Source organism: Eutrigla gurnardus (assembly GCF_963514095.1).
Source record: "Eutrigla gurnardus genome assembly, chromosome: 13".
Classification (NCBI taxonomy): domain Eukaryota; kingdom Metazoa; phylum Chordata; class Actinopteri; order Perciformes; family Triglidae; genus Eutrigla; species Eutrigla gurnardus.
In genome coordinates, this window is record NC_139936.1 from 1,340,716 (window position 1) to 1,367,399 (window position 26,684).

At 45.9% G+C, this 26,684-nt stretch overlaps 2 protein-coding genes across 3 annotated transcripts in view; both read right to left on the reverse strand.

The window, feature by feature from the left end:
- Positions 1–5,776, reverse strand: part of cep120 (centrosomal protein 120) — a 19,659-nt gene extending 13,883 nt beyond the window's left edge. The window contains exons 1-13 of the mRNA XM_084025215.1: positions 5,543–5,776; positions 4,569–4,725; positions 4,367–4,481; positions 3,597–3,741; positions 3,371–3,519; positions 2,998–3,195; positions 2,690–2,914; positions 1,697–1,913; positions 1,434–1,620; positions 855–1,004; positions 403–585; positions 218–314; positions 1–46 (exon numbers count right to left, since the gene is read on the reverse strand). The exon at positions 1–46 is cut by the window's left edge and continues 116 nt beyond it. Of these exons, the coding sequence (XP_083881341.1) occupies positions 1–46; positions 218–314; positions 403–585; positions 855–1,004; positions 1,434–1,620; positions 1,697–1,913; positions 2,690–2,914; positions 2,998–3,195; positions 3,371–3,519; positions 3,597–3,741; positions 4,367–4,481; positions 4,569–4,725; positions 5,543–5,591 (1,918 nt within the window). The 5' untranslated portion in view covers positions 5,592–5,776. The remainder of the gene's footprint in view (positions 47–217; positions 315–402; positions 586–854; positions 1,005–1,433; positions 1,621–1,696; positions 1,914–2,689; positions 2,915–2,997; positions 3,196–3,370; positions 3,520–3,596; positions 3,742–4,366; positions 4,482–4,568; positions 4,726–5,542) is intronic.
- A 2,631-nt stretch (positions 5,777–8,407) lies between these two features.
- znf608 (zinc finger protein 608) overlaps positions 8,408–26,684 on the reverse strand; it is a 34,419-nt gene continuing 16,142 nt past the window's right edge. Inside the window, exons 3-9 of one of the 2 annotated variants that reach the window (XM_084025212.1) lie at positions 23,250–23,337; positions 17,123–19,571; positions 15,247–15,685; positions 13,602–13,771; positions 13,040–13,187; positions 12,521–12,577; positions 8,408–10,885 (exon numbers count right to left, since the gene is read on the reverse strand). In XM_084025212.1, the coding sequence (XP_083881338.1) occupies positions 10,866–10,885; positions 12,521–12,577; positions 13,040–13,187; positions 13,602–13,771; positions 15,247–15,685; positions 17,123–19,571; positions 23,250–23,337 (3,371 nt within the window). In that variant the 3' untranslated portion in view covers positions 8,408–10,865. The remainder of the gene's footprint in view (positions 10,886–12,520; positions 12,578–13,039; positions 13,188–13,601; positions 13,772–15,246; positions 15,686–17,122; positions 19,572–23,249; positions 23,338–26,684) is intronic. The other variant, XM_084025213.1, reaches the window with a different exon arrangement.

A 26,684-nucleotide genomic window follows, 5' to 3' on the forward strand; every position in this document is an offset into this window, starting at 1 on the left:
GTGCTGCAGGGCGGGGGGGCCGCTGTGTGGGGGCTGCAGGCTGGTCCTGATCACATACGAGGAGGTCAAACATCATCATATCACATCACATCACAACACACACACACACACACACACACACACACACACACACACACACACACACACACACACACACACACACACACACACACACACACACACACACACACACACACACACACACACACACACACACCTGTGACGAGTCGGACACGAGGACTTCCCGGTCTCTGACGAGGCCCAGGTCCTCCAGCGTCGCCACGTAGCTCAGCTCGGCCACCGCCTCGCCGGGCCTGAAGGACGGAGACGCTGGTTAGACGGCGGCGAACGGGACCATCAAGCCCCACCTCCTCTCTCAGCAGGATTTTAATCGTTTCCTACCGGTGTGTGTTGACCACGGGGATCCGGTCCTGGTGAGTCCGCCTCCAGCTCTGCTCCCCCGTCGAGGCCGGGACTCCGGTCCTCTCGGAGCTCAGCAGGTGAGCCAGCTGGACGGAGGCTCGGCCAATCAGCTGGTCCCTGCTGGTGGCGTCTCGGTGCCAAACCTCCACCACCAGAGGAACTCTGCAACACACACGTTACTCCCATTATTAATGTGAAAACACAGTCCTGCAGCACCACCTGCTGGACAAATGTGATCCTGCAGACAATGAACATCTGGTTTTTACGCCTCACTGATAATCTTTATTGTTTATATTTTTGGTTTTACTTGCACTCTTTAGATTTGCAGTTTTTCCCAGTTTTTAGTGCAAACTCCTTCATGATTAATACATTTCATTCTAACTTACAAGTAAAGAGGTTAAAACAAGCCAGTTCCCATGATGCCTTGCTACCTGAGGAAGGTGTCCTGCAGCTGCTGTGGCAGCGCGGCGAAGTCGAAGGCGCAGTAGGACTGAGGCAGTGTGGCCTCCACGTTCCTCTGCAGCTGCACGGGAGGGTTGGTCATGATGGGCGCCGCGCTGCCGAAGAACTGGTACGAATACCTGAAACACCACAAACACACAATCAATATGAAAGGATTGGATGTCCTGCGCTGGGTGGTTTGCTCATGTTTCAAAATGTAAAGAACTGGGAGAAAAACCTACAAAATATCAATATACACTTTCTTAAAGGATATGTATGAGATGGATTTAACTTCAGGTATGATAATAATGTACATAAAAGCTGCTCTATAGATGAAATCAAAGGGCAGAACCACCCAGAATGTTAGGACTGTGACTCTGTAGTTGTGACCCGACTGATCCTTCGGGAGTTTATTCAGCCGTTACCAGCCTGCAGTGAATCCTGGGATCCATCAGTTTGATCCTCTGAACCAGGAGAAGAAGGCACTGATGGGATTCAGCTTGTGTGGTTACTCGAGAGCAAAGCGTTACCGTGACAACCAGGAGGAAGCTGGGATGAGGAAGTCTCACCTGAGCGTGGCGGCGATGGGGTGCGTCAGGCTGAGGTTCCCCAGGCTGCGGAGGTCCAGAGAGAAGCAGTAGTGGTGGGCGGAGGACGGGATGGACACTCGGGGAGCAGACACGCTGACGGATGACGCTCCACCTTCTGCTGCAGCTTCGGTCTGCTGCTGCTGCACAGGAACCTCCAGATCTGCAGCTGGACACAAGAACAGTTACTCCCCGTTGGTTTGACGGAGACGTCTCCTGGGAAGACCCCGTCTCTGCAGACTGACCTGCCAGCAGCGCCGCCGCCGCCGCCCCTCCGCCGGCCGGAAGCTCCTCCAGCAGACTCCCAGCTTCACTCTCGGTATGAGTGGAGGGAGGAGGGAGAGGAGAAGCAGGTGGAGGAGAGTCGGGGGGGTTTGGGAGCGGAGAGGAGCTTCGAGGTCTCGGAGCAGTCGGAGGGTTGGAGCGTTTCTGAGCTCCACCTCCTTCTTTAATCCCTAAAGACTGGAGGAAGGACAGGAGTAATTATTATTATTATTACTTATTTTTCATCTAAATATAAGAAAATTATTCTCACATGGTACAGAGATGAAGGGGTCTAATTATCATAGTTTGTTTAATTATTTTGGTTGTTATTTATTCTGTCTTCATTTCCTGTTTGTTTGTTCTCTCGGTTTTATTTACTTATTTCAAATTCTGAATTAATTGATAGTTTGGATACAAAAATATCTCAATACGTTTATATTTTTTTATTAAATGAAATTAATATTGAAAAAACTAATATATATCTGACAGGAATACATGAGAAAGAAATTGTGTTTGTAAGATACTTTTTAAGTTAAAGAAAGAAAAAAAAGAGCAAAAAAAAAGACAAAACAGAGTTTGGTTGAGCTTTAAAAAAAGAAAAAAATCTACTGATAAATAATTAAATAAAAACAAAATAAAATATATGTATGACAGAGGATATGAATCATGGAGAAGGGGTGGGACTAAATAAGCCAATACTTCTTCCCAGTCCTTTAAAAGAACAAAACATTTTGTATTCATATATCTCTATGCTTTCTAGTTGTGTAATATTTTATAAATTCAAGACACTTTCTGTATTCATTTTGACATGTTTGCACTAAAAACTCTACATAATCAGTTCCACGACAAAATTGGATTTTCTGGACGTGAAAAATCACTTTTAAATATTGGGATGGTAATGCAAAAGGATCAATTTAATCTCAACACTGTGGACACCTGTTTGAGTGTGTGTGTGTGTGTGTGTGTGTGTGTACCTGCGGAGGGACCTCCTCCCTCCTCAGGGTAACAGCCACGCCCACGGTGGGCTGCAGGTCGGTGGGCGGCGCCGGCAGCACCTGTTGGGTGCGTTTGGGCGGTTGCAATATGAAAGCGCCCTCCACCGTCGCCGCCTTGTTCTCCAGATCCACAGACACGCCGGCCAGCGCAGCGAGAGAGACGTCGGTGCTGCCCAGAGAGTGATTCCTACAGCACAGGTGGATCTGAGGGGGGGGGCAGGTGATGAGGCACAGCCAGTAAAAACAGGAAGTCACCGAGCCGCTCGCACACTCCGCCCGCTGCTCACCTGTAAACTGGGCTGCTGGGACAAGAAGGTCTGCAGGATCTGCTTGCTGCTGCGGATGCGGACCGAGGCGCGCTCCGGCTCGAAGTCGGGGCTCAGCAGGTTCTGGAACGGCTCGCTGGTGATGTCATTGCCCAGTAGGGAGTAGTAGAAGAAGAAACCAGAAGCCTCCGCCGACAGCTTCATCGTGCTGGGGATCAACTGTAGGGGGCGACGACGGAGCACAACATTCACAAAATCAGCATTCTGAGGAAAAAAATATATAGAAAGAAAACCACACAAACACAGTTTCCCGGCTTTCTTCACGTGGCCGTTAATAAAACTATCAGTCCTGAGTCCATTTCCCAAAGGTCAAAGGTCAAAGCACCATCCTCACCTGCTCTAGTTTGGTGGCAAAGGCCACGGTGACGGACAGGACGAACATGTCGGAGCAGCGATCCGGGGGTCCGACCTGGTGGTAGCCCTGGTCTGGGACCAGCTGGGCCTCCATCTTGTCCGTCAGCAGGTCGGTCACAGCTGGAGAACCTCCAAACGGCAAAACACGAATTACAGGAATGTTTTCACTGAGGCGACAACAGCACAAACCAAGCACGGCAGCTGACCTTGTCGGGGCGGGGCCTTCTTGGCTTTGAACCTATCAGGCGAGGGCTCGGAGGGCTTGGCGTCGTTCTCCAGAGACACGCTCAGGAGGAGGGCCGGTCTCTGTTTGGTGTACTTGCTGCTCAGCAGCGGCTGCCAGCGAGGCTCCTGACGGGGCGACACACGCATTTAACAGGGCTCCTCCACCTTCTCCAAAGTCAGATTCAAGCACCTTTCAAGCACTTCAAGGTGCATCTCCATGCTTTTCCAGCCCCTTCCAGCTGTGGTAAACTCCATATTTGTATCAATCCAATGGTCAGTATTCAGTCTACTTATTATGTCACTTGTTCATCACATTAAATGAGATGTTATTGTCCTCTAAACAACCAACATGATGTTTGGAGACAGCTTTTTACAGAAGGACCACAAATGAAAGGACAACTAATTCCACTAACAGATCCACAGAAATATAATCACCAACTATTTTCATCATCTGTTCATCATCAAAAGTCATTTTTCATAAAGAAATGTCAGGAAATGCTGTTTTCAGCCCCTCAAATATGGAGATCTTCTTTTCTCTGTTCTATCATAGATGTCATCACATACAACACACATTTCAAGACCTTTAGTCTACATCCAAGCACTTTTCAGACCTTGAAAACCTCACACTAAAATTCAAGTGTTTTCAAGGATTTGCAGCACCTGTACCAACCCTGTTTTTCCAACCCAGTGCACATGGACTGGTGGTGACATCACTGATGACGTGTCACCCGGACAGGAAGGAAGCTCTGACCTGTTTGATCTCCTGAGCGGAGCGGAGGTCCAGCACGATGTAGCCGACGCTCTCTTTCCTCTTGGCCACGGAGTCGACGGCGAAACACTGCAGCTTGATGGGAGTCCTCTGTAGTCTGGGAGGACGGAGGCGTCGATATCACACAGGTTAACAAAAGCAGACACTCGTGATGGATCTAGTCTGGTAGAAGGGGTCTGCAGACCTGTGCTGGTGGAGGGTCCTGCGGTCCAGTTCCCAGGCCAGCTCGGTGCTGAAGAGCGGCTGCTCTCGGTGCTCCACCGGGTCCGTGGCCAGCGTCTCGCCGTCAAAGCTCGCCTGGACCACCAGACTGAGACGGGGACTCTTCGGGAAGTGGCGGCCTGCGGGAGGAGAGACGGTTTACTCTTACTGTAGTATTTAGTACTCATACTGTAGTTATCAGTACTTACTGTAGTTATTAGTACTCTTACTGCAGTTATCAGTACTCTTACTGTAGTTATCAGTACTTACTGTAGTTATCAGTATACTGTAGTTATTAGTACTCATACTGCAGGTTATCAGTACTCTTACTGCAGTTATTAGTATACTGTAGTTATTAGTACTCATACTGCAGATATTAGTACTCTTACTGCAGTTATCAGTACACTTACAGTAGTTATCAGTACTCTTACTGCAGATATTAGTACTCATACTGCAGGTTATCAGTACTCTTACTGCAGATATTAGTACTCATACTGCAGTTATTAGTATTCTTACTGTAGTTATCAGAACTCTTACTGCATATATTAGTATACTGTAGTTATTAGTACTCTTACTGCAGTAATTAGTACTCATACTGCAGTTATCAGTACTCTTACTGCAGATATTAGTATACTGTAGTTATTAGTACTCTTACTGCAGTTATCAGTACTCTTACTGTAGTTATTAGTACTCTTACTGTAGTTATTAGTACTCTTAGTACACTAACAGTAATAAAAGTCTCTCAATGTGATGCTCTGTGGCAGTAATGCTAATGACGTCGAGTGCTAATGACGTCTCGCTGTAACAGCCACTCCAGTGTCGATTGACGTGCTAAAGCTAACTAGCATCCCCGGCAGCACCAGGCTACTCAGCAGTCCGCCGGCTCAGGACCGGCGCGTCACGAACCGTATTAACGACGTGTTTACCGTCCAGTTCCCGTCAGAAGACGCTGCTCACCTTCCAGGATGGACACAACGATGAGAAGTTGGTCTGTCTTCGAAGACATGATGACATTTGGACAACTTTCACCGGAAACGCTTCGACTGTTTGGAGCAAACTCCTGCTGCTGCTTCGTCTCGTTCAGAAGTCACTTGTAGGTTCATAGATTTAGTTTCATGGGAGGCTGCTGGGTGTCCGTTGGAGGCAACAAACACCAGCAACCGCTTTGTTGTCAAGCTTTGGCGCCACCCATTTTGGTTTTAAGAGCGGAAGTGATGACAGAGACGTTTTCTGTCTTCAGCGACATCTGCTGGTCGGAGGTGGAACTGCGAGGCGCTGCAGCATTACTGCTGCTGCTACTACCAGTGGCGGTAGAAGTACGTTTAATCAAGTACCGCGCGGAACTAACGAAGTACAAATACTTCGCTACTGTACTTGAAGTGAAGTGAACTAGAATTTGCAGGTGTACTTTACTTACATTTACATTTAGGGCATTTAGCTGACGCTTTTGTCCAAAGCGATTTACAATAAGTACATTTGTCAAAAGAAAAGAAACCACAACATATCATTGCCGATAAAGTAAGAGCTAAAAAAAAGAACAAGTGTTAGATCCTCGTCTGAGTAAAGTAGTAGCTGTTCAGCAAACATACCTTAAGAACAACAGTGCTGTGATCAAAGTGCTAAAGGTAAGAACATGGAAGTGCTTTTTGGGGGGATGGGGTGTTGTTAGTGGCTCATGCTATGCATGCTATGCTATACTCAAGTACTTGAGTATTTATTTTTCTGACGCCTTACTTTTCCTCCCTAAATAACTTCCATCTTAAGTTACACGGAGAAAACGAAAAAGTAGCTGAAAAGTAACCTTTTGTAAATTAACAATGCACTCTCAGATTAATATTTAGGCTAGCATGAGTGTATGCCACTATGTGATATACACTGCAAAAGCTTGTTTTGATTCTGTAGTCAGTTCAGTGTCACCGCCATAGTCTAATTCAGGCCGCCATAGTCTCAATGTTCGCCCAAAATTATTTTATCAAGGCAAATGGACTTAACTAGCGGCTCTAATGATAGGCCTAAACAGCCCACTCCCGAGTCTCTACGACCCTCCGCTCCCGAGATATAAGCAAAAGTGTGAAAATTAGGGTTAGTGTTGTTTTACTTTGGCTGTAGCTAAAGAACGGTAAGCCGTAGAGACTCGGTTCAAAGACTGGCGTGTTCAGAAGGGTCGAATTAGGTCAGACGCCATCCACTCCAGAGTCTCTACGACCCTCCGTTCCCGAGATATAAGCAGAAATGTGTGTGAATCCATTTCCTCTCGGCCGCCCGTCGCTGAGCAGTGGTCCAATCCCTGTTGCTCTCCAGGCCCATGCTCTGTAGGTTTTGCAGGCCATGGAGATTAAAATGTGCATATAAACCTGTCGTGCCATCACCCCTGTTGATAATGTTTTGGTGTTGTTTTATCCTAATATAAAGTTAATTCCTGGTCTCCCCCACATCAAATTTGTGACAGGTCTTGCACCTGTTTGCATATACTGCGTTGATGGTTGTAGGCTGCAAGACCCGCCGTGGATTAAAACCAACACCAGCATGGGGGTTAAAAATGTGGGCGAGACAGATAAAACCGATTGCCGCTACCGAAGCGCTTCCCCAGGGGGTGTATCTTCGTTTAATGTGGTGTGGACTAAAATGTCTTTTAGGTTCTTGTTCCTTCTGTAGGCAGAGATCAGGCGGCAGCTCCTCAAAGCCACAGTCCTCCCTCACCCCCTGGAAAGTGCTTTTAATCTTTAATAGGAGCAGTTTTAGGATTGGGGTTGGGGTTAGGTTTAGGGTTGTTGTTAGGGTTAGGGTTAGGGTTGGTTTTGGTTCAGGGTTTCATTTCAGAGGAATTATTCTCGTCAATATTAATATAATATTAAGATTTAGTTAGTCTTGCAAAAAAAAAGAAAAAAAAACAGCCAGTTGAAATGTACTTCATCGGGTTACTTTTTACTTTATAGTTATGTCTTCCTTTGTTCAATATAAGGCCAATACATTTATTAGAAACACATCCATACTGTTATATGATATAGGAATATGGTTGTGGTTTTAAAGTCTACATAAACATGGATTATTGCAGAAAAAAGTGCCCCTTCTGAATAAAAAACTCCACAGACCAACGACTCATATAAACATCCTTTAATCATGATTGCCAAACATATGAATTAAGGCATATACAGTATAAAAAAGCAACAGCAGGTTTCATGTTTACACGACTTGGCCGTGTTATTAACTGGATGGCGGATGAACTTAACATTTATATACCGAGCAGCCTTTTTACGAGACAACGCCGCCTCACCCAAACGATGACGCCGTCATGTAAACAGAGTTCGTAGCATTGGATTCAAGTAATAGAATGATCACTGATACGATGCAGGTAAGGTGTTGTGTGAGTGAGGCAGAGCCGCTGATAGACGACCTCAGGAGGGCGCTAGAGAATACTTCCACCCCAAACAACGTGTATTGTCTTTTAAACTTACTGTGTTGTTTACTATTTTTGATTGTAAAGCATTTGGACCAACTATCTGCTTTATAAACACATTTGTGTTGGAATTATTTGTGATTTGAGGAGTTTTTACCTCAAACACTTACCCTGTCATCACAATAGGCTAAGCCACGCCCCTTCCTTCAGGAAAAAAATAAATATGTATATATATGTATTGAATTTCACGAAGGGATCAATACAGTATCATATTTGAATATTATTTTGATAATACATCAGAATGTATTACTTTATATTTTTCATGAATTATGAATCTGCAAAGGAACTAAAGTACCACATTTCCCTCTGAGATGTAGTGGAGTAGAAGTATAAAGTAGCATAACATGGAAATACTAAAATAAAGTACAAGTACCTCAGTTTTCCGACGAGGTAGAATGCTTAAATGTACTCGGGGAGAGGTGGTGATAAATCCTGACCATTCATTGTGTCTATCAGAGGCTCTGCACTGAGCTAGTTAGCTTGTCGAAGGGGAGCACGGGAGCAGGTGCGGAGCAAAAGGATTGAGGGACCCCTGACCAGGGAGCCTCACTGACATGTGGCCATTTCACTTGAAGGATAATTCCAGTGTCTTCTATTGATTGCCACACCGTGGATGGTTTTCCAGCATTCGGCATCCATTTTTCAGTTAGTTTCAGTTGGGACTTTATGGTCGGCAGCAGGACACAAATCCTGTTTTGGTCCCGTTTGAATTGTGCTATGAATCACACATACGATGTTTGTCAATTTAAAAGGATAATTTGCACATAAAAAAGTGGCATTTTGTCGTATAACAGCTGAGTTCTAAAGACGTTTCTCTCTGAAGCGACGACACCCGCGTTTTCGGTTTGTAAATTGACAAACATCATATGTGTAATTCACGGCACAATTCAAACCAGATACCAACTACATATTTTATCTGTGTGGAACACCAGAAGGGGGCGGGGCTTAGCCTCTCTATTTGGAGCTCTTGTTCTGGACTTAAACTATGTTAAATTTGACACGTTCTCAGACAGTTTCAGTTCCTAAAAGCAAGAGATGTATTAATAAGTGAATAGAGATTTCTTTTAACTGACAAACTCTGAAGCTTATATTTGGTCTTAAAGTCACGACTGCACCTGAACAAACGTGGTAAATTCCCTTTAGTTTTTAAGTATAGCGGCAACTATGTAATAATAACAATGACATGGATTTATAAAATGAGCAAAAAACCCACTTTAACACTGGAATTGTCCTTTTGAGGCGCTGCGAAGTGTAGTTGGCACTCTAATGTTCAAACAACACAATATAAACTCACTGGCATCCATCAGTGGAAGTCATCCAGCCCCAGGTTGTACCTCGCATTCAAGCATCATCAGCCACCGCTGTAGTGAGTACATTCTGAAGTCATTTCCAAAAATACTCACACATACTTCTATTAACCAATTTATCTGGTCAGGACTGGCCCAGGCCCAACCACCACCGGAGAGTCACCTGTGCGTGACGATTATTGACACAAATGTCACACTATGATGTTACATTATCAATTGTGTTTATTATTAGATATATCACAAATCACATATCCTGTTATATTTATCTGAGGGGCCCCATTCAGACATCATAACCCATTTTTGTATGATTAAGGGGCGCCTATTAAATCAGAATTATCTTTCTTTTGCGTACATGCTTTGATGTTTATGTCACCGGTTTCATTTATTTAAAAAATAAAGTAATCTGCCCCCTGGTGGCCCAAGCAGCCGCTTAGTTCGCTTATGCCTGTATCTGGTGGACCAACACAAGTCTCACAGCAGTTTGTGAAACAGTCACAAAATCTCATCCGTTTCCAAGCTGGATTCACTGGATCTAGCCAGAGACACATCAGCTGGTTTACTACAGCAAATGAGGCACAAACTGGGGCTAACAGTCTCTAAACTCACTCATCCTCAGCCTTCCAACCAACATGTGCAACATCAGTGGAACATGTGCCTGCAGGACAAACAGCACATTTATTAGCACTTTGCTCATAAAAGGAATCGTGGTTCTGGTTCTGGTCCTGACCCCCCCCCGGCTCCGCCCGCTGCCCCCGCCTGCATGGCTGATGGAGATCAACGTAGAGTACGATAACGCATGTTAGTGCTCCGCCATGAAATCTGTACAGGATATTTACACCACCGGGCTCCGACGTGGCACTGGGCGGGTCGATGTGAAGGTTTACTCTCACATAAAGACGATACAATCAACATGGTTACGCTCAAGTACAGGTTAATAATACAGATGTAGCGTCAGCACTATGGAGGGAGGACCACTGCAATAATCATGATGGGAAGAAGAAGGAGAATAATAGACTTTTAGCTTCCTAACACCGTCCCCCAGCCGTTTAAAAAAACAACCAAAAAATAAATAAAACGTTCATCACTATCGGGATAATGTGAGTCATTTTCAGTACATTCAGTCATATCATCATCATCATCATCATCATCATCATAACACTACGATAAATGTGCATTTTTTATAAAGTTGAACACCTCAGCTGCAGCCGGGACGAAGCTCGGCGTCCGGGATGGTTTTTTTAACGCACCGCCTCATTTCTGTCAAAATCCTGCAAAAACTGAAAGCTTGAAAAGTCTGGATTTGTTCAGGTGGTTCCTCCCGATCCTGCTCCCCCGTCTCCCCTCCCCCCTGTTATAAAACAGGTGGTTTTCAATTAGTAAGAAATGAAAGAGGTTTTTTATCTTTTTTAATCCGAGTTCTCTGCCTCTCAGCGAGGCGAAGCTTATTAAACACCGTGGAATCGATGTCTGATAAATCTGCCGTTCCTCATGTGAGACGTTGGCCTCTCACATGGTCCTACTTCTTCCCGTCGCTCTCTGTGGGACACAAAGGGGGACAAGACACAGGCGTTCAGTCACATGCTGGTCCTCCTGGATCAGGAACCAGAGCCAAGACTTGCTGGGTTCAGACCGAGACGGTTTACAAACTTAAACCGGTTTGATTTGAGGAAAATAAACACTGATCTGGCATTCTGACAAACATTGACATCAGCAACCCGAGTACGTTATAAATGAAGGGAGTTCGGTTTAGGCACACAACGACTTAACAAAACGTTACAATGAAAAGATTCACGTTGCTAACACTTCCAGTGGTCTCCTGGATGAAAGCCCTGTGTTTGTTTCTCCCATCCATTCCCTCCCTGTATGGACTGTCTCTCTCTTTAAGACTACCCATAATGCAGCAGGTGGGTGCGTCACATCCAAACGCTCACACGCTAAACGAGCGTTAAGTGGTGAGAACGGGTCGGTTTCTTGTTTCCCACCAAAACAACAAGACAAACTCCTTAGACCAGAGATCTTCAACAGGGGGTCCGGGACCCCTAGGGGGTCTGCAGAGTTACTGCAGGGGGTCCCTGAAATGATTTGATCCCAAATGTTTTCTTCCAAAAACTTAAATATGTCCAAAAATATACCTGAACACGAATACAATCTATAATAAGCAAATATAAATCTTCCTGTTTGTTTAATATTATGTTGTGAAATTGTGATATAGAAATGTCAAAATAGAATTAAAATATGAATCTGTCAACAATTATTATTGTAATGTCTTAACATTGTATTCATCCACCACTACAAAGTACTGTTAAACATGGACTGTAGGCTCCACTACACATTATTATTGGCCGGTTTAATAAAAGGGGGTCCCTCCATTGGACTTCTGGTCTTTAAGCAATCTCATTTGGTTTTAAAAACATTTCTATATGTGACATTTTTTGATTCTGAAACATTGTTTTCTTGCATTTTTAATTTCTATTATGTGCATTTTTAGTAGAGTCGTTTGAAGTGAAAAAAAACCTAAATCAATAAGAACCGACGACTGCTCGAGTGGACTTGTTGTTGCATACAGAGAATTAAAAACCAAGTGAGGACGTTAGAAGAGAAGCTGACAACAGAACCAGACCTGAACACAATTAACGTGTTGTTCAGAGTTAACGAGATCACGACATCCTGATTGTAGGAAAACGTTAACGAGATAAGAAGATAATTAATTAGTGATCATCAGACGTCAAAAACTGCTGGTTTCTTCTTCTCTGGTGTGTGTGTGTGTGTGCGTGTGTGTGCGTGTGTGTGTCAGCATCACTCCCGTTAATCTCTCACCAATTACCGTTTATAGATACCGGCGGTCGTTGTGAGGTAATCATCATTCTGCTGTTTAACGGCTGCCAGCTTCCCTCCGCGTTCCTTCACTCAAACGAAGATGTTGATTTATATTTTCAGAATATTTCAGCCGTGCCGCCTTCAAATTACATTCACAATGAAACTGCATCGGGAGTTTAGTCTCGACTATTATGTCTTGGACGACGTCCATGTAGGGAGGAGGTCGGTGCCTACAAACACAGGACTTTCACCAAGGAGACCGATGTTCCAACACACATGAGAAATGCATTTGGTGTTTTATTTCACACTAAAACGATGATGTCACTGGAAAGTCTGGCATCAACAAACACTCACCTGTCGAGGAGTGACCCGACACCTGCTGACTGGAGACCAGCGATCTGGAGCTCAACCCTTCAAAACAAAACAAAATAATCACATTTCAAAATAAAACATAGTAGCACATTAAACACTAGTCCTGTCTGCCTTCAGGGCTGCGTTCTGTTTGTAAAAAAAAAAATGTGTGTGTTGTTTCTCACTGGTCTTCTTACATTAGTGATGGAACATAGCTAAGTGAGCTAGTGAGCTAGCAAGACGAGCTAATGTCAAACATCAGATGTGGAATTCATGGCACAATTCAAACAGGATAAAAAAATTGCCTCTCGCCGTTGACCAGCGTACATATTTATTCTGAAAGGAGGTCCCACACAGGAAGGGGCGGGGCCTAGCCTTGTACCTTGGTAGATGTTGTATATTTATTCTGAAAGGAGGTCCCACACAGGAAGGGGCGGGGCCTAGCCTCGTACCTTGGTAGATGTTGTATATTTGTTCTGAAAGGAGGTCCCACACAGGAAGGGGCGGGGCCTAGCCTCGTACCTTGGTAGATGTCGTACTGCCCCGACATCAGGTTGTAGCTCATCCCCAGGTGTGTGTGATGGTGTGTGTGGAGGTGTCGGGCGAACGACAGTTGGTTCCTCTCTCGCTCCGCCTCTCGCTCGCCCTCGGGGGAACCCTTCTCGCCGGGCTGTTTGACAAAACGTGACATATATGACATAAAATAGTGGTAGACAGGGAAACAGCGATGCTTGAATGTATAAACTGGGGTGTAAACAGGTTGTGCATTAATTGAAATGTAAACATGGGCCCTACGTGATCAGGGGGTCATTGGCTCTATCTATATCTGTCTGTCTGTCTGTCTGTCTGTCTGTCTATTTTAAGTACATATTTATATTCTTTACTATTTTGTATTTGAGGTCACTTTGTGAAGGGAAACTGCAAAATAAGAATTGCTCAGTGTGAACTATGTTTCAACTGTGTGTGTGTGTGTGTGTGGGTGTGTGTGTAATATAATTATTAAATCTTGAATCTCTTGAATCTTCTCCTGCATCTCCGTCTGTATGAACTGACATGGTGTGAATGGAAGCGAGCGGCGTCTCACCGCGGGGGATTTCCCGTGGTACTGATGACTCTGCTGCTGCAGCAGCTCCAACGCCGAGGACGAGGACGCGTCGCCGCTCTGCTTGCTGCTAACGGCGCCGCCGCGGCCGGGCGAGGTCACCTCCGACTCCTCGCGGCCCGCCGTCTTCCCGTACAGAGGGTAGTGGAAACCTGCACACACACACACACACACACACACACACACACACACACACAGAATAATCAGCTACATCACCATCAGTGTATCTCTAATGTGTGTGAGTGGGTTTTATACACAACTAAAGTGACTTTAATAGCTTCTTCATGTCGTTTGCTCTATGCCTTTTTACACTTCAAAATTGTTGCAGAGAACAAAATGGACTTGATCCTTTAAAAAGGTTAATTAATTTTTCACTTAGGGTGCAAACTCAGCAGCAGCTTAGATACTTAATGAGCATTATGGGATTCACATCACACCTGGGGTTAACTAATACATAAATTCATGCATTATACCACATTAAGGAGTTTTTTAAGAGGGTCTTCTGTTGAATTAAAGGAGTTTAACGGCTGAAAACTTCTCGTTTTCTCTGGAACTATGAAGCAGTCCCTTCGAGGTGAAATGAAGCGGTAGCTCCAATGCTATTTTGTTGAATGTTAAAGTGATTCTCACATCTTCAAAATAACTTAAACGCTGCAGAATAATGATTCAATAATAATTTAAAAAGTGCTTAAATATTAATGATATTCCAGATATAGACGGCAGACTATCTTCTAGCCGCAGGCGCACAAACTCTTCAACTTTGCTTTTAAAGTCCGACTCCTCCATGAAATCATCTATTTTTTAATTATTCTGTTTTTATTCAGAGTTTGTTTGATGGAAACGAGGGACAAGAAGCTAAAAGAGGATAATAAAAAAAAACTCTGTCGGGCTCCAGAGCTGCTTTCATCTCTCAGACTTCAACGGGCGGCTTTCACAGCATCAACTCGTAGCACACAGACGCTTCATCAGTACCGTCAAACTACGACGTAACAACACAGTCACTAAATGTAATAGTAGTTTTGTGCTGAGCAACAAATTGTCCATTTCATTTGTTTCTGTCAGCACTAAAACGATGCCAACAGAAGTTAATTCGGATTAGAATTTTCGTGGTGTAAACTCAAATTAAAAGCACCCAGTTTGCAATATCCAGAGCTTCTGACGTAGCATTTAATATTGAGAATGACTACTGATCGTGGGGGGGTGGACGGTCCACCAACACAGGACTAAAACCACCAGACCGGAGTTGTTGAGAAGATTTCCTAAACTAAAGCTAACGTTGGTTTTGTTGTCTAAAGCTAACGTTGGTTTTGTTGTCTAAAGCTAACGTTGGTTTTGTTGTCTAAAGCTAACGTTGGTTTTGTTGTCTAAAGCTAACGTTGGTTTTATTGTCTAAAGCTAACGTTGGTTTCACTGTCTACAGCTAGTGTTGGTTTTGTTGTCTAAAGCTAACGTAGGTTTGGAGGGCGGGAACCGTGGATCCCAAAATCTTGTTGTTCTGGTGCTTTCCTAAACCTAACTGCACAAAGTTATATTTTAAGCCCAATCAAGATGTTTCAAGATTTTGTAAGGTTTAAGTGTATCTTTCAAAAATGTAGAACCACTTCTTGAAAGTAAACCAGAGCCATACCTGGGTAGTTGTGGACCAGGGTGGGGGACACCCCTCTGTAGGAGCCCCCGCCGCTCTCACATATGGCCAGGTATGGCGGGTAGGAGGAGTGCTGGTACTGGATGTAGGGCTGCTGGGGGGTCATGGGAGGGGACACTGCGGCCCGGGCACTCTGGGGCTCCTCAGCCAGACCTCCCATGGACTCCTGGCCCTGGTCGTCCAGCCCGACCAGCCCGTCTGAATCCTCCAGGTCGATAGGGGGCGGGAGATCGTGGACCCTGGCTTTTTTGGTGTCTCCGCCCACCACACCTCCCGAGGTCATCTTGGCGCCGGCAGGCTCCACGGTAGCACCCCACTCCGTGCCTCTGTCGGCATCGCCCTCCTCGGCCTCCTCACCGTGATGCAGCTCTGAGTATTTGCTGTGAGCCAGGCAGTGAGCCCAGGCCGGGCCGTCTGAGGGCTAGATCGATGGGGACAAGTGTTGGTGCTTTGCAGTGTTTCCCCTATAATTCTTTGTTAACAGTGGTGGGTGGGAGTAGTTTTGGGGGGTCAGTTCAACTTCGGTCCATGTCTCTGTCCCAGTTTTTGGTTTATGAAGCCCAGTTTCAGAGCTAAAAACAAAACGTTAGCCCTTTTTTTGTCTCTTTTGTGTTTTTTGGAAGGCTAATTTATGACTTTTTTGTCTTTTTAACAAGGATGGAGAATCTCCTGCTGCGGCGGCCCACCGCTGCTGAGCGACTATAGAGGAAACACTGTGTACCGACTGAAAGTGAACAGAACCATAGACAGCATCTATCACCGGCTCTGGTGTGGGATGTTGATGGAGGATGACGACGTTTCAATGGCGTGCGGCCATTCAGAGGTGGGATGTGAGGAGCGTGGCATCCCGCTCAATGACACCAATCAAGACACGTCTCACACATCATCAACGGCAGAATATTTAGGCCAAACTAAAGGGAAAAGAAACAACCTCCCAACACGGCTTTCATTCAATTCACACAAGCTCTTCACATGGCGCAGCATGGCTCGAGTTAGTGGCTCAATGCATCGTGGGATGACATGGTAGAAATCTGTACAAGCTTTGTGAAAAAGCAGGTCATATAAAAACCAACAGTTTATGTATTAAAAATGTTTCTTTTGTTCCGTTATGTGTTTCTCTTTTACATTTATAGCTAAAGCTGGATTTACACAGTTCCCTCCATTGGGGGCTGCACGACATTGGAACAAAACTGACATTGCAATATTTTCTTTCTGCAATATATATGTATATAATATACATATAGATTGCGATTTGCAAGGATACAGGAATTTTAGAGTTAAATGTATGAATTTGACATTTTTTTTATTAGGTTACTTAATAGTCTAGATCTACAAATAATCTTGTGCTCTAGCAAAAAGAAAATATTCATAAAGTCACTGGTTATATGGAAGTAAGAAAGTCACACCCACAGAGCGTGGCCCTAGGCTGCAGGTCATCAATCACAAATACTGGATTGGTCATGAAATATGAGAATCATGGGAGTTTTCCTTCGTATCAAGCAGCAAAACAGTTGTAGCATGACGTGTTTGCCTACATTGCAAGTCCTGCAATGCGATGCAATGTCAACGCTGAAGCAATGTATCGTGCAGCCCTACCCCCGCAATAATTCTAAACACTAAACACATTTGCAATCCATCAAATCAAACCACAGGATTTGGATTACAACCAAAAATGATGATATCAAAGTACAGCTACAGCACCACAGAAGCCACATCCGTCTTTGTTGTTAGCACCTATCGGTTTAGCTGGACACATTGTGTATTTTAATCTCTTTGTGACACTCGACAACAGTCGTTAAAGCACACCAACAACACCATCAGCGGCGGCGGCGGGTTAGAGACAGAGGGAGAAACTTACACTGGAATAGGAAACATTTGAGTCCAGATCTGTCTGACTGTTTGCGTTGTGGAGTGATGAAGAAGAGGAAGAGGAAGGTGACTTGATGTCGTCACAGTCTTTCATCGGGATCTGGTGCTGGTCCACCATGCCACTGTGCGCCGCCTTCACGCCCAGACTCTGCCCCCTTTCTCCCCTCTCACTCATCTCCACGTAGGACAGGATGGGTTTGGGACAGCAACCTTTGGTGCCGTCTGGACTTTTACCTTGCAAGGGTCCGCCGGCTGACCCTCCAACCATGTGTTTATCGTCCTCACCGTCTCTCACCCCCTGTCCCCTCTCGCCCCTCTGCTTGTGCGTCTGGTCACAGCATTTGGACGCCAGTAACAGTTTCTGGTCCATGTACAGTCCTCTGGAGTACTGGCCGTAGTACAGCGACTGGGCCAAGGCAGTCTGGGTCTGACTCATAGCCAGCTGGAGCTGAGAAGGAGGCCCTTCGCCCTTCTTCGAGTCTGAGAACTCATGGGCGGCGTTTTTGTCGTCGTCTTTCACGTCTTCCTTTCTGTCTTTCCCTTTGCTGTCGAGGCCGGAGCTTTTGTGGAAAGCAACGCTGCTGCTGTTTTGCCTTTCCGACTGCATGTATCCCTGCAGGTAGTAGGGCTCGTAGCTGTGGTAATAAGGGGATTGGGGGTCTTTTGATAATGGGGCGGACGCAGTGGGCGGGGTTTTACCAGGGTTACTGTGGTTACTGCTGGAGCTCACCTCTGAAGAAGCTGAGGAAGCCGACTTGGATCGGATTCCATCTGAGCGACATTCGGAGGATCCCCCGTCGTCCCCGGCATCTGAGATGTCAGAGTAGGCGGGGCTGTTGTTCTTGCTGTCCGCCGCCAGGCAACTACCGCCGGAGTCAAGCCTTGATGAACCACCAATGGAGGGACTGGGGGCGTTGTCTGTGAAAGTGTACACCTTGTCAGCCTCCGCTCGGATACTGGCCATCCGGCTCTCCTGACTCTCCGTGAGCCCATTCATTACATCCTGCTTACTGAGGTGCTCCTTCAGCAGGCTGCCTGAAATTTCCTTGACACCCATTTTGGAACCACTGCCATCTTCCATTTTCATTCCACTGCTGTCGCCGTTCGGTGTTCTGGTTTGCGCATCTTTGTTGTGTTTATCCTTCAGCCTCCTTTTCTCTTTCTTCCTGGTCTCCTTGCTACAGGTAACCAGGGTGGCTTTCACCAGGCTTGGTTCCACAACGATGCTCAGCTTTGGTTTGATGGGTTTAAGGGGAAGATTTTTACTGGTGAGGCCCACGGCCACCATGGGTGAGGGCTGCTGTGAGACGGCAGTATCGGCTGTGCTGGTTGGATACGCCGTGTTGGGTATCGCGATCAGCTTTGGGGGAGCAGGGGCCGGAGCGATCGGCCGGTTGGTCCGTGACTTAGACAGTTTCTCTACCTTCCCATTGGCCTTCTTGCCCTTGTCACACACACCTCCCTTTTTGTCCATCAAACCTTCGGCTTCCAGCTTGGGCATCTCAACCATGGAGTTCCTGTCTGGGACCATGCAGTTCTCCAGGACCACCGTCATGTTGGAGATGATGGGCAGATTGCTAAGGTCATCAATCAGCCCATCTTTAAGCAGTGAGGTTCTTCTGGTCTTGGGGTTGGCTGAGGGGCTGTGGTCGGTGCTGAGGAGTAGCCGTCTGTTCTTAGGAGATCCCACCGTGGTCACCTTATATAGGGGTGCAGGTTTCTTAGAGGAGCTGTTGGTATTAGTGCTGTTTGTCTCTGTGAGGTCATACGTCAGGTTGCTGATGGCGTCCTCGCAGTCCGATAGTCTTTCTTCACTCTCCCCATCCTTCATGGGCTCCAGCTCGGGCTTCCTCTGGTCCTCGGCCTCCAGGTGTGCGTGGGTCTGGTGGTAGCGCAGGCCGTTGATGTGCTTGTAGCGTTTAGTGCAGTTGGGGTGGGGGCAATCGATGAGGATGGGTGGGGGAGGTGGTGAGGAGGCACAACCTCCTCCGGGGTCCATGAACAAGGGGTCGGATTTGCCCTGTGGCGTGGATGGGGCACTGCGGGATTTAGCTCGGATCCTCTTCCCGTTCCCGTTTTTGACGTCGTCGGAGGAGACCATGCACAGGTCCAGGTCGGCCGGCGGTTTGTTCTTTCGCTTCCCGGACGAGAGAGAGGAGGCGCTGTTGGTGGGTTTCACCTCCTCCACGGTGAAGAAAGAAGGCGGCGCTCTGCAGTTGCTGTTGATGAGGTTCAGGCTTCCCCTCCGTCCCTTGCTGTGGATGGGCGTGGCAGTTCCAGCCACGCCACCTCCACGGCTCCGGTGCTGAGACAGACCTCGGACTTTGGTGGCGGGGGTCGGCTCGACGCAGGGCCGCTCGGCCATCGCCATTCGCATCCGTTTGCCCCGGCCACGCCCACCGGGCAACTCGGGGTCGCTGGAGGGAGACTCGCAAAACCTGGGCAGGGGGAAGAGAAAAACAAGGACTTTAAAAGAGAATTCCTCTTAATAATCATGTTCTGACTGCATGGAAATCCTTCAGAGATGGGAAACGGAAAGTTTATTAGGATCCTATTTTGTGGTGGATCCATGTGTTTATATCTATATTCATATTATAGAGAAATCACTCATTATTATATAACAATTTGGTCCATGGTCTAAGTCCAGTACACATGATCAGGGTGCTACCGCCTCCACCTCATTTTGAGCCAGAAAAAAACCCTGAAGATGTACAGAATCCAATTTACTGCAAAAATGAGTCCAGTTTGTATTTTCTTTCCACCTCATTCGAATCGATACACACTAATTCAACCTAGTCTCCATCTAATAAAACGATGCCCTGAAACCAGTAAACCTAAGGAATTCAGGAGCGATAGCCTACCAATCACACAGCGGAGGCTCTCTCCTCGGCTTTCAATAATTGCAGCTCATCATTAGAAAACAGATAGTTTCAGTGAGCGAGTGACTTTATTATTTATAGCACCTTTTAAGAACAGAATGTCACAAAGTAAACCGCCATATAATCCAGTCATGAATACAGATGTGGGAAGATTAAAACACACTTTAGCCTCTCTGTTCCACTCTTTTAAGGGAATTAAGTAATTCACTGTGACCACAGTTGTATTGTAAAAGGCCAGCGGGCATTGTTGTGTGCTGAAAAAAACCCATCAAACCAGGAAGAAAAAGAAAAATTTGTTTTTCTGTTGATGCCATTGTTGTTTGCAGGTTTCAATGAGAGAACAACGGCATCACATCATCACACAAACAATAAATGAGAAGGTTACTGATAATCACTGTGGCGTTTTACCCCGACGTCAAGGATAAAAACTGATTTATGTTTCTTGTACAAAAGCTTCTGCTTCTCTTGTGATGAGAACCTGTTCGATCTCAGTTATCTCTGTTTGATACGGAGACGCTTTGTATTCACTCGACGTCCTCTTTCTACTCCGAAGCCTTCTGATGCTGTTTACCAGACGCCACTCACATCACAGCGCTGCTCGTTCCTATCAGAAACACGTCTGCCGGGACCAGGAAAATCCATCTCTTTGTATTTATCTTCAGAGCGATGAGTCCCTGCTTTTCCAGCTGCACCTGAACCTGGCGTCTAGCGGCGACCTTTCAGTGCATCGTTTATGACGTGGCGTCGCAGGAATCAAAGAACGTCTTCTGACCTTGGAAAGACGGTTTAGGTTGTTAATCGCCTTATTAATGGGGAAGACTGCGACACACGATGAGGCCAGACTTCCTGGTCCCCCTCTATGATTTTAAAATGATGATATCTCACTTTTCTTGTGATGTTTGTAATTGCTTTTTACATCAGTGTGTCGCTGAATGTCACTAACGCTGCCTGAACGTCAGACGGACATTTTTATGGATTTGTTTCGGGTATTTCAAGGTTATTTGTTGCTGTCATGCTGACGGAAACTTCTGGTCAAGGTGAAGCCAACGCTCAGGCTCCACCAGGGGGCGACTCCTCTCTGGTTGTATAGAAGTCTATGAGAAAATTGTCCTACTTCTCTCTGCTGGCCACCAGGGGGCGACTCCTCTCTGGTTGTATAGAAGTCTATGAGAAAATGGTCCTACTTCTCTCTGCTGGCCACCAGGGGGCGACTCCTCTCTGGTTGTATAGAAGTCTATGAGAAAATGGTCCTACTTCTCTCTGCTGGCCACCAGGGGGCGACTCCTCTCTGGTTGTATAGAAGTCTATGAGAAAATTGTCCTACTTCTCTCTTGATGTATTATCTCAGTAAACATTGTAAACATGAGTTTATGGTCTCAATCTCTAGTTTCAAGTCTTCTTCAATCCAGCATGATGTTCATTTAGTACATTATGGTCCATTTAGAGTCCACCAGACCAGAAAGCAGGGGATGCTTTAGTGCTTTAGATCTCGTGCAGATCATTTCCCACAATTCCACTTTGTCACTCATCACTTGATTTTTTTCCACATCAAACTTCCTCTACGTGTTTAGTTATTATTTTGTGCCTTTAATCGAATCATTGATTCATTTTGGTCACAGTTTCACCTGTAGACTAATAAAGAATCATCGACGCGGACGCGTTCATTTTTTATTGAATTATATTATAAAACGGTGTTCAGTCGCCGCCGACGCGGAGAGAGGAGAGTGGCGGAGTCCAAATGAAAAAAAAGAAAGAGAAGCAATTTAGTCCCCGGTTTGTGAGATTAAGCTGTAATTGTCATGACGACAATCATTTACACAGAGCAGCAATAATGGAGAGTTTCAGAGCCGCGAGGAGACGAAGGCACAATCTCACTCAGCTGTTGGCAAAAACACTCACGACTACAACAAAAGCTCATCAAGTGTATATATCTATCTATCTATCTATATAGATATGGATAGATGGATGGATGGATGGATGTATGGATGGATGGATGGATGGATGGCTGGATGGATGGATGGATGGATGGATGGCTGGATGGATGGCTGGATGGCTGGATGGATGGATGGATGGATGGATGGATGGATGGATGGATGGATGGATGGATGGATGGACGTATAGATGGATGGAAGGATGGATGGATGGATGGATGGATGGATGGATGGATGGATGGATGGATGGCTGGATGGCTGGATGGATGGATGGATGGATGGATGGATGGATGGATGGATGGATGGCTGGATGGATGGCTGGATGGCTGGATGGATGGATGGATGGATGGATGGATGGCTGGATGGATGGCTGGATGGATGGATGGATGGATGGCTGGATGGATGGCTGGATGGCTGGATGGATGGATGGATGGATGGATGGATAGATGGATGGATGGATGGATGGATGGATGGATGGATGGATGGATGGATGGATGGATGGCTGGATGGATGGCTGGATGGCTGGATGGATGGATGGATGGATGGATGGATAGATGGATGGATGGATGGATGGATGGATGGATGGATGGATGGATGGATGGATGGATGGATGGACGTATAGATGGATGGAAGGATGGATGGATGGATGGATGGATGGATGGATGGATGGATGGCTGGATGGCTGGATGGATGGATGGATGGATGGATGGCTGGATGGATGGCTGGATGGCTGGATGGATGGATAGATGGATGGATGGATGTATGGATGGATGGATAGATGGATGGATGGATGGATGGATGGATGGACGGATGGATGGATGGATGGCTGGATGGCTGGATGGATGGATGGATGGATGGATGGCTGGATGGATGGCTGGATGGCTGGATGGATGGATGGATGGATGGATGGCTGGATGGATGGCTGGATGGCTGGATGGATGGATAGATGGATGGATGGATGTATGGATGGATGGATAGATGGATGGATGGATGGATGGATGGACGGATGGATGGATGGATGGATGGGGACGTGAACGCTGGTCAATTAATTTTTTTACGCTGCAGATTGTTTAGATTTTTTAAATATTAATATCTCCCGACAACACTTAAAGCTTTATTTCACACCATGGTGAAAATGTGTTTTAATCTGGACTCGTCTGTTAGCGTTGAGAGCTGATTTGGTTCTCGGGGCCTTTAAGACGCTTTGACCCGTCCACACGTTAACGTCAGTGAGCAGATGGACATAAAACACACAACACACAACAACAACAACAGAAGAAGAAGTGAATGAGAGCAGCGTGGTCACCTCGGAGGAGCCCAGTCGTGTTTGGTGCAGTCCAGCAGAGTTCCCACGTAGGTCCTCTTCCTCCACGTCACGTTCACCACCAGCACACCTGCACAGCACAGGGGACAGGGTTAGTCCTGGATCCACCAGGAGACCAGTACCGGGACCACAACGGGCTTCAGAGACACATCACATATCCATACCAAGTAAAACAAAGATGCTTTTATTATGAAGAGGGATTTTCATATCACTCAGAATAATAAAAGCAGGACTCTGTGTGAGAGAATGAAACCGTGATATCAGGATAAAGCAGCTTTGTGAGTCGCTGCAGGTTTCTTTGTTCCCTCGTGGATCTGACGAGGGAACTAATGAAACGCTGATGAATAAAAGGAGCTTCCTGTTTGTTACAGCGTCTGTGAAACGCCTCAAAGTGATGGTCAGTCGATGACATCAGAGGAGGAAAACGCCGTCAGAGGGAAATTCAGTCCTGGAGGTCTGAGCTCCAAACGGAGACGCTGACGACCCTTCAGCCATATGAAGTAAATGTCTCTCCCCCTCTCTCTCTCTCTCTGACATTTGAAAACCATTAACCTCCGGGTTTTTTTCTCCGATGCACCAGAAGCGCCGCAGAGCAAATCAAATATCTGGATGCGTTACAGTTTTAGAACGAGGTCTGACTGCGACATTCAACTTCTGGCTTTTCAATCAGGCCTGATGGCCGTCGCCATGGCGATAAACGAGCGGTGAGGAACGCAAGTGTGTCGCTCCGTCTGACCAAAGGTGGACGGTGATCAGCCCAGAACATCTCTAATTAATGAGCAAATACCACCTTAAGGAGCTGCGATATTTCATAAAAGATATTTAGTTTGTTGTAACAACTTCACATTTATATTCTGTAGCACTTTAGTCACTGAAGCCCACAAATGTTTTACTTTTATTTATCTGCACACATGACATAAAATCCATAGAATGAAAACAAATTTAGACGACAGGAGAGGTCAACCAAACAGAAACATAATAAAAAAAATCAATAACAGAAGACAAAACAAAAGAGAAAACAAAAAATCACAAGAAAATAAGCAGAAAAACTGAACAATCAGTAAACAGCGACCCAATAAAGACAAATAAATTAAAACGCAGCCTGGTCTCCAAATAATTACTTCTACGTTACGAGGAAATCAGGAAATCAATTTTAACGTTTATCGACTTTCACCCAGGAGGCCCACGTTAGTGTCCCGTTTCTCTTGTCAGATTTTTGTTTCAATTCCACAGTTTAAAGCCAAATCACAATGTTTTTTTCCACTAAACTATTTTTTTTGTTCGTTACCAACTATTTCAAACCGCCACTGAAAAAAAACCCAGTTTCCATGGAAACGCGATTGAGAGTGTAGTTTAGAGACACGTTGTCGGCCTCGGGCACATTTCTGCTCTGCAACGTTGAAAATCAGATGCAAACGCTGACAAACTTCATGTTGTGGAAGAACTTTCAGTGAATTCAGCCTTCAGTGTTCTTCAGCGTCAGAAACGTCGTCCTCGTCGTCGGCTTCCTTTCAAACAAACGAGCGCCTGAACGTCGGCGACTGTTTGTTGTGATTCAGTGGAGATGAAAACGTTCTCTTGCTGTTCTTCCTCCTCGCAGACATACAAATCAACACTTGAGGATTCCCGTCGTCCTGCTGGGAGCGCATGTTTCTCTCCGTCGTCTGGGTTTCTGTCTGCAGACTTGAAGCTGATTCTGCTGCTGAAATATAAAGAGATGTTCTGGAGCGTCATCCGTCCAGCGTCCGTTCCTACCAACGTCCAACAACGGTGCACTTCCTCTTCCTGTCGTCACCGATGCATCGGTCCGATGGGGAGTTGTGGACGGAGGCAGAAAAAACTGATGATGTAACATGTTAATCAGTGAGGCCAGTCTTTATGCTAAGCTAAGCTAAAAGGCTGCAGACTTATATTTTATTAACATTATCAAATCCTTTTATATATGAATTTGTAAGTGCTTTTGTCAGTACTTGTACACAGAATGTGTATTATAGTCCAACAGGAAGCTATTTCAACCTTTTATTGTGTGGGTATAAATGATATTTGCAGACGAGCGTTTTATTTGTATCATTCTTCCTTCAGAGCGGCGTCTCCGTCCTCGCTGTAATTATCCTGCGTGTGCACACTAATTATTGACTCGTATTCGCTTTGATCTCTGGCATCAGACAGGCAGACAGACAGACAGATGTTGAGTGAGACAGTCTGAGGACACGAGCCAATCACCATTTTATTCATCAGACTCCTGCAGGGAAGAGGGGGGGCTGGAATGGTGGTCTCCTTTTTCCTTTCCATCTTTCCAATTAGTATTCTGCTTAATTAACATGCAACCGGCATCTTCGCCTCCGTATCCCTCCGCCGTCACGGGGTGGGGGGGGGGGAGATCCCTCCGCCTCCTGCAGCGTATAAATAGTCCGTCTGCAGGAGGACGCTCGCCAAGAAAACCCCAGGAATAAAAAATAGTCTTTGTTGTTCCTTCCTCGCCTCGAAAACCATCGAAACCATAAAACCCTCCTCTCACTGCCCCCCCCCCCCCCCCCCCCCTCTCTTAAAATAGAGACCATCAACCGTTAAACCAGAACTATATCAAATAAGCGTCTGCGTGTCGACATCGTATCTGCTGGTAAATATTACGTCTCATCACATTATTCATGCTGCTGCAGTTTGTTTACTCTCACAACCCCAAACACCATTTTCATCTTCTCTCTGCATGGATGTCCTGCTGTCTCCTGTTTATCTGTCTGTCTGCTCGTCTGTTTGTCTGCTCGTCTGTCTGCTCGTCTGTCTGCTCGTCTGTCTGTCTGCTCGTCTGTCTGCCGAAGTATTGACCGAGTGAATCGGTTTCCTCTGCAGGGAAACAGCGTGAAGTCAGCTATGATCCTTGTTCGTGGTCGACGGGTGAATAAAACACGAACGTCACATGTGGTGCTCGAAGTTTTACATGATTTTTTCCGATAACCGATGCAGTAACTTTGGCCGGTATCGGACTAGTAGCCGATGCCGGGTATCAGATGTATCGGATGTATCGGACTGGTAGCCGATGCCAGGTATCGGATGTATCGGATGTATCGGATGTATCGGATGTATCGGATGTATCGGATGTATCGGACTGGTAGCCGATGCCAGGTATCGGATGTATCGGATGTATCGGATGTATCGGATGTATCGGATGTATCGGATGTATCGGATGTATCGGATGTATCAGACTGGTAGCCGATGCCGGGTATCGGATGTATCGGATGTATCGGATGTATCGGATGTATCGGCTGGTAGCCGATGCCGGGTATCAGACTGGTAGCCGATGCCGGGTATCGGATGTATCGGTGCTTCCCTACTTCCGATTTTTGTGTTTTATAGTTTTTACTGTTTTATTTTGAATAAATGTATGAGTTGAGTTCGACGAATTAAACATATTTTGAA